This window comes from Zosterops lateralis (genome assembly GCF_965231275.1).
Source record: "Zosterops lateralis genome assembly, contig: HAP1_HAP1_SCAFFOLD_75, whole genome shotgun sequence".
Lineage (NCBI taxonomy): Eukaryota > Metazoa > Chordata > Aves > Passeriformes > Zosteropidae > Zosterops > Zosterops lateralis.
Genome location: NW_028154597.1, coordinates 175,217 through 187,217, shown reverse-complemented (window position 1 = coordinate 187,217; position 12,001 = coordinate 175,217). Strand labels below are relative to the sequence as shown.

The window sequence follows — 12,001 nt, the reverse complement described above, 5'->3', positions numbered from 1 at the left end:
CTCTCCCCTTCCCCACCTCCTGTAAGAGGTGTGTGAGACCCGTCTGCTGATAACAGACGACAGGACCTGCCTGGCTGCCGGCCAGCAAAAGAACCCGCTGCTCGCTGCTGGCCACAGACAAACCCGGTGCTGGCTGCAGGCCAGCTGGTAAAGTGTTTCTTCCTCCCTCCCCGCTACACTGCTGCTGCACGGAGAAGGTTTTTCCCTTATTTTTCCCGGGAGAGGGTCTCCTCCCGTGTTCTAAATTTAACTGTTCTTACCAAAATTGAAGAATGCAGTGCAGGTGTTCTCAAATTCAGTTCGGAGGTTTCCTGATCACCGACCTGCAGATTTCAGGAGACGAGTCCTGGGCCCTTGGAACTCGTCGGTCCGAGGTGAATTTGCAATCCGCTGACATCTCTGGTTAGAGATTTCTTCCCCTGTCTTCTTAGCTTGTCTTCTTTGCTTCAGAGGTTTTGCTGTGTCCACTGGAAAGCACCGATTCTGCCCACACCGGTGTCCATTCGTGCCCGTTCGTGCCCATCCATGTGCCCACTCGTGTGCCCACCCAGGGACGCCAATTCTCGGGGTTTAATCCGGTTGTTTCCTCACCCGAGATTCCAAGGCTGGCTGGTGGTTCGTGTGGGCACGAAGGGAGTGATTTTCCCTCTGGACCTCTGAAGGATTTAGGGTCTGTTGTCTGACTCTGTGTCTCTGTGTTCTGTGCTGAGCTCGGTGCTCGGTGTTCGGCGCGAGAATGATGAGGAGTCTCAAGGTCTTGCTTTTCTGGTTTCTCGCGTTGTTTATTAGTTCTTATCTTACAATTCTCTGTGTCCGGCCAAGATGTTCACAGCAGCCTGGACACGAGGTGACTCCCCTTCCCCTGTGTCCGGCCATGGTGTTCTCAGCAGCTCGGACACAAGGCGACTCCCCCCGTGATGAGAGGTCGCTACCTCTTATACAGATAACTACGTACCCATTGTTTACAATTTTATGCCAATGTCTATCACCTATACTAACAGGGTCATTTCTACTTTGATCCAATCCACTGAAACTATTTTGTGCCCATGTCACTGCAGAAGATGGATGCCAAGGGAGAAGAAGAAGAACCCAGGGCACCGCCCTAAAACCACCATCTTGTCCCTTTGCATCTACATTCTAAAAACCCAAAACTACAAAATCTTCTGCACAGTGATAACTACACTACTCTCAGTAACACCTTTGTGACTTGCAATTCTTCTCTCTGTTGGATGTTTTTCTCATGGACCAAAATCAAAGCCTGTGTCTTCCTGGGCTCTGTGCCAGGCAAATCCCCCTGCACAGACCCCAGACCCTCTTTTTTGGGTCCCAGGCCTCTCTACCGAGGTCTGTGACTTCCCAGGGCGCCCAGAGGGATGCCCTGGACTCCAACAGTTTTTGGAAGAGATGCTTTCTTTCATGAAACGGACCACTGCAGTTGACCTAATGTAAACCCTTTCCTCTGTGGAGGTTCTTATCCTTTGTGGAGGTTGTGGAGTGTATATCCTTACATATATAATGAAAAGAAGATGCAAATTGAAGAAATGGAAGCTTCAGTTAAGGCATATGTAACTTACTAGGTTTGATCATACAGGTGGTACCTACTGAATTTGTGCAAGTTAAAACCAACTGAAATCAAAGAAGTGGCATAAATATGGTATCAAGTTTAGGTCCATCTGAGGCCTGTTTCAGGACACATCCTTCATCCTTCATATAATTATAGTCAGTGAAGATACAGGAGAATAGCTCTGCAACAGTTGGGTCCATTTTTTAAGATCTTGGAACAGTTTGCCTGGGTTTTGCTGAATACACGTTGTTGAACAGCAGAAATAAGCCAGCCCAGCAATAACCTGAGGAAACTGCTCTGCCTTGTATCACCTTTTAGGTTGACAGAGCTGCTAAAGACTTATTCTCATCCCAATCAATTCAGTTAGTAAGCTTTCAGGCTACTAGATTAGCCTGTCAGGGGTAGGGACAGCACATTCTCTTTTTTCACTTCCAATAGTGATGCCAGAATTTTCTATAAAACATTCAATTGTATAAAATACTCAAATACTTTATAAATTGAAATTGCTTATTAAAGGAAGTATTTTACTTTTATTAAAAAACCTCTAAACCCAGAAACATTGGCAATACAATAAAAATTCAGCTGGAATGAACAGTGACAGACCTCTCACCATTTGATGGCTGCTGGGTGCCCATTGACTTTGATAGCTTCACAGCAGGGAAGAGAACATACTTGCACATTTCAAAGGAACAATATAGCCAGAATAATTCTACATTTTTGTTTACAAGCTTAGCAGGAAGGCCAATGCCTAAGAAAACTTTAGGACTGAGCTACCATTTCCTTGCTAAAACTGGTATCTCAAACGTTAAATTTGGGCAAAACCAAATATCCAGACTGGCTGCTTGTCTGTGCAGATCACTTTCAGTGTCCGTCGTTCTGGCATTCATCACACCCAGCCCACATGTTAAAACCTTTATATCACTTCAAGGGATCCCTGTTCCCATCAGCATCCAGTAAGAAAGACGACAAAATGCAGCTGATCATTCTTGTTCTGGCTAACGACCAAAGGTAGAAACATTTCCACTGTCTCTTTGGGTAAAGTTAACAAGGTGAACTAGAACGGTAACAGCCTCAGCTTATTGCCTTTGAAAGTCAAATTAACATACAACTGTGTGGCTGTAACATCTATCTACCTCTGTAGCATGGAAGACATGCTTACATATAAACATTGTACAAACCAATTAACGTATGGAAACAAATAAAGAGTATTTATTTTTAAGGAAATCATTACCATAATAAAGTCAGAGCAGTCAGCTATGTAATTGTCCCTGACAGGTAATGACATTGGACTCTCAGTATCGTGTAATTTTTTTTTTTTTTTTTTTTTTTTTTTTTTTTTTTTTGTTTTTGTTTTTGTTTTTTTTTGTTTTTGGGTTTTTTTGGGTTTTTTTTGTTTTTGTTTTTTAAATACAGGAAGTGGAAAATTTGATCCTAAACTTACTCCAAGGAACTGGAAAGACCAGGCACATATATTCAATTTTCAATTGTATTCATATTGTTAGATAAACTATCAGATATACATTGTTTCCAAAACAACTGGATGTTACATAAATGCAGTATGAACAGACACCAGCTGAGGTTAGCTTATAATTGGGACACTTACTCAGAGGCCAATATGTGAGGCAAGTATCTAGGCTCAAATCAGACAAGGTTAGAACATGGGAAAACAGAACAAACAGGAATTTAAAGAAACGTCATAAATAGGTTTTACACATTACTTCCTTAACAAATGCCTTGACTGACATATTTTTCAAACCTGACTTCCCATCTACCCTTTCAATCTTTTACTAAAATATATTTAAGTGACGTTTTTCTGGAAAAAGCATTTAACAAAGCCTGTAATTTACCAGTAATACTCCAACAAACCTGGAGCAAACAGCACACATGCTGTTTTATTACTAAGCATTAAAAGCCAACGTTCTCAAAACCAGTGCAGCTTATGTAAGGTAAGGCATCTCCACCGTATGGCTCTCAAAAGAAGCAATTCCTTAATGACAGTAACATGTGTCTATAAAGAAAAATCTTCCTAAAAATAATTTAAATATAGCCAGCGAGAAACAGACTAATGTTCAACAGAGAAGAAAGCCTCTCACATAAATCAATATGTCTCTTTGATCCCTCAGTTGCCTATTAAAAAAATTTAGGCAATTGCGCTTATTACTGGAAAATTTGCAGTCTTGCTCGTTGGTGTCAATCTTAAATATCAGTTTGTGTTTTTTTTTATTGTGGGAGGGTTGTTTGTTTGGTTTTTAAAGCAAGGAAATTAGTGACCTAATTAAGTCAGTAATTTGTTCCATACCAGCTATTTACCTTTTTGGTGCTTACATAAAGCACCAAACTGACCACAATATATTCCTTGGTTTCTTCCAACCACACAAACTCAACACAGACTTTACCCTCTGAATCTGCATAGTCTGCAGTATAAATATGACCCATGTAGTCATAAAGGCCAGATGACTTGGTAGACAATCCCATGTGGACTGGAGCACTAAAACACCAGAAGGGCTTTCCAGTTTCATCCAAGAGAGTCAGATCCATCACAAAGCAGTCCTACAAACACAAGCAGAAGAGATTATTTCCCCATGGCCCAGTAAGTAGATCTGTCCCTGATGTTAGAAGAAATATAAAGGGTTCAGAGGGTTTTGTACAAAGGTTAAAACCTCAAAATAAAATTGATAATGGTTCACTGACCTATTGCAAGAAATACTTACTTAGAGGTTTTCTACAGAAATCAAAATTGCAACCCACAGACATGAAACCCTGCAGTACAGAAGGTACCACTGCCAAACCAAATCAGACATTATTTCTTGAACATTTTTCAGCCCTTAACATCTGTTTTTCTCAATTATTAGTTACTTTACCATTCAAATGATTATAGTCCCTTCAATATGAGTAAGCAACCTAAGCTTAATGTCAGTTGCTAAACTTGTGTGAATGTAGCAATGTTTGCAAAGATACTCAGGGACCACTCAAGGCAGAGCACACAAAATTACCCTTCCAAGCCAGCTGTATACAGTACTTTTTGAAAGGCTCACAGCTTCAGTTCCCAAAAAGGTAATAGTAATAATCCTGATGTAATTCCTCCTCTTACAAATTCTTGAAAATATTTCTTTACAAGATTACACAACTAGATAATTTAAAAATGTTAATGCCAATTCTTTTGTCTTTGCAAACTGATAGTTTCCCATATCCCTTAGAAGCACAGGAGTTGTCTGTCATGGTTAGTATCAGCTGTTCCTTATTCTCTTGAGTTCTGAATCACTAAATGAATCAAATTATCTTAATTATGTTGTATCTGTGGTCCAAAAGCAGAAATAAACCAAAACCAACATATTCCATGCCAAAAAAATTCATTTGGAATGCTTTATTTCTCTGTACTACATAGTTGTGTTTCTGTTGCTCTAACATTGCTTTCACTATTACTTTACTTCAATCAAACAACATAAGGGCAGATGGCACAAACATGAGGCAGTATGATACACACAGTTTCCCTAAGCCTTTTAATGCAGACTATGCTGAAAATACAAAATTCAAACCAAACCTGATAATGATGGTATCATAAACTTATATGAGCTACAGAATCACTGGAAACCAGAAAGAATTACAATTTTCTGGTCTGACAACTTGCATATATAAGGCCAATTACAAAATGTAAAGTGGGATGTGCAGTGGTTCGGCTTTTTCCAATGGGTGCAGTTCCGGCCAGCCCTGCCGCCACTACATCCAGGGGCTCACTTTGCCAGAGGCGTGGGCAAACTCGACCAAGGTGCGGATGGTGCGCAGAATAGAAAGGCGGGACTCTCAGGGGGTGCAACCAAGGGATGCGTAGCCCCAAGGCAGCGCTCCGGAGAGAGACGCTGGCCTCAAGATGGCACGGCTTTTTATTAGGTGGGTTCAGGGGTGGGATTGCGTGGGACCAATTAAAACTCTTTGCCAACATATAATGAGGGATGCAGAACTTTTGAACCAATAAGAAGTAACTTGGGGAGGAGGAATACATGATGAGGGGGTGGGGAAGTTATATAACTTAAAGATTGACAGGTAACCGAAAAGTGGCAAACAACCATTATGGGATGGGGTTACCAGGACAAACAAGATTTTGGCGGGAAGGTTTGAGGGGGGGGGGGGAAGGAAAGTCTGAGGGAAGGAGAGAAGGAGAGGGAAGGAGAGGCCATCTTAAACAATAGTAATAAATACAAAATTATAAAACACAAATTATAAAACCAAACCGGAGCAGTGAAAACCCAATTGGAATTGAATTTAAGCACCACCACATCTTCCCCTTTTTTATTTTTTTGTGATGGCTTTTGGTAGTGTCTGCTTGGGGGATAGATGTTCTGTTCCGTGAGCCACCTCTCGTCATCAGTCTCCGGTGAAGAAGTCCTCTGGGTCAGGGTATTCCTCATCTTCCCATGACGGGAGCTGCTGCATCTCGATCTTCTCGATGGGAGGAACACTGGCCCAGACGTTGTTCACGCTGAGTGACGAGGTGGCTGCAGTGATGGTCTTTTGGGTGACTCGTCGGATGATGCCAAATGCAATTCCAATTATAAGTAACAAAAACTTAGGAGTAACTTAAAATATAACAAAATAAATTAATCAACAAAAAGCCAGTGAGGAATGGGGAAGGAAGGAGCGGACCTCTCTTCCTCCGGACCAACGGGCTTCCTTTTTCTTCGCCAAGTGACATTTTTCACCTGATTATCTGACTCTTTGGAGGCCCTGGGAACATAAGGTCTCACCCACTTGGCCGGCACCCATTTAAGTTCGGTGGGTGTCGATACGCAGGCGTATCCGCGTCCCCAAGTGATTAAATCGTGTGGACCTTCCATTCTCATGGTCTCCGGGTCCTTGACAAGAACTGGCGGCTTGGATTCTAATTTCAAATTTGGGTTCCCTCCAAAGTGCCTAATTATTGGGGGATTCATCAATTCAAATGAACAATTTAGAAAATTAATTGTGTGCAAGGCCCTGGCTAATCGAATTTGGGGTGACTCCAATTTTAGAATTTGTCCCTGTTGATTGAGGACTCTTTTGATGTTTTGGTGTGTCCTCTCCACAATTGCTTGGCCTGTCGGGGAATAGGGGATGCCGGTTTTGTGTTCTACTCCCCATTGCTGGAGGAAGCTGCGGAACTCCTTGGAAATATAGCTTGGCCCGTTGTCCGATTTGATGACCTTAGGGATGCCTAGGAAAGAGAAGGCTTGGAGGAGGTGTTTAACAACATCCCCTGCTTTCTCCCCTGTATGGGCGGATGCATAGACTGCTCCAGAAAAGGTGTCCACAGACACATGGACGTACTTCAGCCTCCCAAACTGAGGGACATGAGTAACGTCCATCTGCCATACCTCGTTGCTGCTCAGCCCTCGGGGGTTTACCCCGGCATGCAAGGTTGGGACTGCATGTCGCTGGCAGCTGGGACACGTCGCCACAATGGCCTTGGCCTGATCTCGGGTTAGTTTGAACCCTCGGACCAAACCTGGCACATTCTGATGGAACAGTTGGTGGCTGAGCTTTGCCTGCTGGAAAACGTCAGGCAGCGGGGCCTTCTCGACAGGGGCAGCAAGAGCATCAGCCCTCCTGTTTCCCTCCGCTATGAACCCCGGCAAATCCGTGTGCGACCTGGTGTGCATCACGTAAAACGGTTGCTCTCGGTGGGAGATCAGCCTTATCAGCTTCGAGAGCAACTTAAACAGAGCAATGTTAGTCACTTCTTGGAGAACTGAGTTCTCCGCTCTGGACACTACACCTGCTACATAGCTCGAATCGGTTACCAAATTAAATGGTTCAGAGAACCTTTCGAAGGCCCTGACGACTGCGGCCAACTCAGCAATCTGAGGGGATCCTTCCACCTCAGCAACGTCAGACTCCCACTGCTGAGTCTGAGGATCTTTCCAAGTCACCACTGACTTGTGGGACCCTCCGGACGCGTCTGTGAAAACTGTCAAGGCTTCGAGCGGTCTTTTGCTCTGAACACTCCTTAAATTTAATTTAAATTGAGCATCCGAATTAAAAATTTTGTGGGCAGGCCGATGGATTGAAATTTGACCAGTGTAACTGTCCAGGGCAAACTGAAGTGCTTCATTCTCTTGAAGCAAGTGCTCTAACATTGCCTTTGAAATTTGGCCCGAATTCAACCGAATTGGTACGTGGATCACCTCAAAGTCGCAGCCAGCCAGTTCTCTAATGCGAACTCTGGCTTTCCGAATTAATTCAGCCATCAACTCCTGTGGGCGTGTCATCCTCTTGGACCTGTGATGGCTGAGAAAGACCCATTCTATAATAAGAAGAGGATCTCTCCTGCCTCGGTCCTTCCGGGGTATGCTGGTCACCTCGTTGTCCCATTGGAATATCATTCCATGGAGGTGCGGCAGATTCCCTAGAATGACAAATCGGAAAGGCAAATCAGCATGGCATCGATTTGCCTGTCTGGTGGACATCAACTCTTGAACCCTTTTCAGTGCTTTCTGTGCCTCCGGGGTGAGTGACCTAGGGGAACTCAGCCCCTCTCCCCCTTTCAATAAACTGAAAAGAGGTGCTAGGTCCTCGGTAGTGAGACCCAGCCAAGGCCTCACCCAGTTCAAAGCCCCACACAGCTGGTGCACATCCGCTAAGGTCTTGATGTTGGTTCTGATCGCCAATTTTTGCGGAACAATGGTCTGCTTATTAATTTCGAGGCCAAGATATTTCCATGGTGGCATCTTTTGAATTTTCGCTTCCTGCAACTCAAACCCTGCAGCAACCAGTGCAGCCACTGTCAGGTCAAGCGCATGCGTCAACAGGTCGTCGCTGGGGGCGCACACGAGCACGTCGTCCATATAATGAAAGATGACGGCCTGGTGTGCAGCTGCACGCACGGGGGTCAGCAAGGAAGACACGTACCACTGGCAAATGGCAGGAGAATTTTTGACTCCTTGGGGAAGAACCTTCCAGTGATACCTTTTCCTTGGGGCCTCTCGGTTGATGTTAGGAACCGAGAACGCAAACCGCGGAGCATCGTCGGGGTGGAGAGGAATTTGAAAAAAGCAGTCTTTAATGTCAATTACTGCCAGATTATAATTTTGGGGCAACATGGCTGGGGAAGGCATCCCTGGTTGGAGAGAGCCTATGTCCTCGATGACCTCGTTAATTTGTCTGAGGTCCTGGAGAAGCCTCCATCGGGTCTTATCCGATTTTTGTATTACGAACACTGGGGTGTTCCAAGGAGAGGTGGTCTCCTCTATGTGACCCTTCCGGAGTTGCTCTTCCACGAGCTCATTCAGCGCCTTTAACTTTTCCTTAGAAAGCGGCCACTGCTCCACCCAAACTGGAGAATCCGTTTTCCAATTCAGTTTTTGGGTGGGGCGCAGTTCAGTGACCGCAGCCTGAAAATTTTGTGGAGGGTCAGGGAATTCAATTGTTGCCCCCCACTGGGCCAGGACATCTCTCCCCCACAGGGGTGCTTTGTAATTCAAAACAAAGGGCTGGATGTTCGCCAATTGCCCATTGGACCCCTTAATTTGCACCATGTGCTTTGATTTTTTCGCCAATTGAAGGCCTCCAACACCCTCAACTTGCTCCACCACTGTCTGCAACGGCCAACGTGACGGCCATAGGTGTTCCGGGATCACCGTTACGTCCGCCCCCGAGTCAAGGAGACCTTTAATGATGGTGGTCTCCCCGCCCACCCTTAATTTGCACACCTCCTCAGGTCTGTCATGTGTGATGTACACGACCGTGCTTATCTGGGGGTGGCAGGTCTTGCAGTCGCCCTCGGGACACACCCTTTCAGGGAGTGATGGTATTGCCTGGGCGACTATCTGTCCCTTTGACAGATAAATGGGTGGAGTCGTGCAGCGAAGCCAGAGTTCAAACCACTCGGGATCCGCAGGAGTGGTTTGGGGAACAATCTCGATCTCCGGCGGGGTATGTTTACAATCCCCCACGACTACATATGTTGTGCCAATTTTGTGCCAGGTACCTCGATTTTTAGATACCGCCACACGGTGCCATTCATCATCACGGATCCACAGGGCATCAGACACTTGAAGATGAAAGGGCACTCCTTCGCTTGTTGTTGTCAAGGACTTTCCTGTGAAAGGAACAGGCACATTCGGGTCAGGATCATCAGGTGAAGGACTCCTCAAAGGGGAGTCTCTTGTCTTGTCCGGTGAATTCCCTCTCAGAGGGCTCCTCTGCTGCCTCTGGGAAGAAAAAGTCAAGTCCGTTAAAATGTCATGTCCGGTACAACTCAAATCATCATTCCCCATTCCTCCTCCCCCGGCTTGGGCCACCCGATTGGGGTCATCGCACTGGGTGGCTCCGCGCTCCCTTATTCGTTTTTTTGTTGGGAGCGTCCTCCCCTCCCATTTCCTCCTTCTCCCTCTTTGGCTTGTTTAAATTCCTGAAACTCCCGTCTCAGGGGACAAGCCTGCCACCAGTGTCCTTGCTTGCCACATAAGGCGCAAGGCCTGTCAGCTGAATTTCCAGATGGACGCCTCCCTTTTGGTACCACGGCCGCGTTGTCCTGATGGCAGGTTGGGCTCTCTGCGGTTGCTGCATTCACGGTTTTCCGTCGCTGTTCCGGCCTCTCTGGCTTTGCTGATGTCATCAGGGGGACCACCTCAGTTACCACCTCGACATAGTCCTGTAATGTCGGCTTGGGAATCCGTGGAAGGGTCAGCATGGCCTGTTTGCAGACTTCGTTGGCGTGCCTGAACGCCAGCAACGTGACCAGCCTCTCCCTTGCCACTTCGTCCTCTTCCTGCTGCTCTATGGCTACCGTTAGCCTTTCCACAAACAGCAGGAAGTTTTCCTGAGGTCCCTGAAAAACATCTGAATACGATTCCATGGGGCCGGAAGGCCGCATGGTGGAAAACGCTTTCACAGCAACACGAGCAATTTGCCTTAACAACGGCTTTGGGAGGCTTTCAGCTTGCTTTTGGGGAATCTCCCATTCTCCCTCACCCATCACATGTGACAGCGTGATCATGTTCCCTTCATTGTCCACAGCTGTGTCAGGGTCATTTGACCATCCTGGGAGAGCGTCCTGCAAGTGCCTTTTCCAGGTTGCAAACCAGAGCTGATACTCAGTTCTGGAATGCAAGCACTTGAATAGGTACTTGATGTCATGGGGGACAACCTCACTCCCGGTAACTTGGCCATCTAACAAACCAAGGAAGTACGGACTCATGCGGCCGTACTCCTTGAGGGCCTTCATGAGTTCCCTGACAACATTCTGGGACAACTGCTGCCACTTTGCCTCCTCATGCCCTCCTCTACCCCTCCTGTAGGTAACTGGAGCGATAGAAGGGACATGGGGACCATCACTTCCTGGATCCCACCCCTCCCCCTCCTTGCCCCAAGCGTGGGAACCGAAAGAAGGGGCGTGGGAACCGGGGGGCAGTGGGCGGGACTTGGGCGTCACCGAGGGGAGTGGCCTGCGACGGGAGGGGGGCGTGCCAGGGTCTGGGAAAGGCACGCCTTCGGAGGAGTGGTTTTGGGTGGAGACTCGGGAGGAGCGGCAGGTGGGGGGGTCATAGGAAGGGGTTTCAGAACAGTGACAGCCTCGGGGAAGGGTGGAAGGGGACGGAAAAGGGTTGGGGGGGGAAAACTTGGGGGACTGGGAAGGGGAAGGGAACGGGAGCGGGGCAATGGCGGCGGCGGCGGCGAGCGGCACCCCCGGCAGCGGGCTGGCGGGCAGGGCGGACAAAGAGAACGACCGCGCCATGCGGCCGCCGCCATTCCGCGCCTCTGCCGCGCGAGCACTGCGTGCCTGCGCCTCTGCCGCATGGCTGCCACGCGGTTCTCCCGCGTGGGCACCGCGTGCGCATTCCACGCGCGCGCAGCGCGTGCCTTCCGCGTGGACGCCTGCCACGCGGGCACCGAGCGGCTTTTCCCCCGCGCCTCCCGCGCGGGCGCCGAGCGGCTCCGCGCCGGTGCCTCCCGCGCCCCCCGCGCGGGCGCCGTTTGGCTCCGCGCAGGCATTTTGCGTGCATTCTTCTCCATTAACACTGAACCGAACTCGGGGTTTGTTTAGGGAGGTTCGGGGAAGGGAAAATTCCTCGGGAGCATGGCCAGTGCTCCGTCGGACATCCCGGGCAGACTGCCCTGTCTGTCCCGGGCGGGGGGATGGCGTCCTGAGAGCGCCAGGGCTGGCGGGCTGGGGTATGCCCGCTGCACCTCTGAGGATGCCACGGCGGGGAGAAGGGGAGGGGGACACAGAACGGGAAGAACAGGGGGTAACAGAGCTTTCTCCGGGAGACCGCTCTTTCTGCACTCCCTTCATGTTTTTCACGGCAGTTTGAATTTGCCGCGACCAGAACAGGTATTTCGCTGCATTTTTGTCTCCAGCGGCAGCTAATTTGGTAAGTTTTAAGATGACGGGGTCCCAATATCGGGGGTCTGTCACAACTTCCGGGTTCGTTCCGGGGAAATGCAGACAGAGCATGCGCACGA

The 12,001-nt window shown here is 47.9% G+C and overlaps 1 protein-coding gene across 1 annotated transcript in view; it reads right to left on the bottom strand.

The window, feature by feature from the left end:
• Positions 1–3,844: 3,844 nt before the first annotated feature.
• Positions 3,845–12,001, bottom strand: part of LOC310923503 (F-box only protein 15-like) — a gene marked incomplete at its 3' end in the record, with an annotated part of 33,195 nt that continues 25,038 nt past the window's right edge. Inside the window, exon 10 of the mRNA XM_083885481.1 lies at positions 3,845–4,114. Coding sequence (XP_083741607.1) covers positions 3,845–4,114 — 270 coding nt within the window. The remainder of the gene's footprint in view (positions 4,115–12,001) is intronic.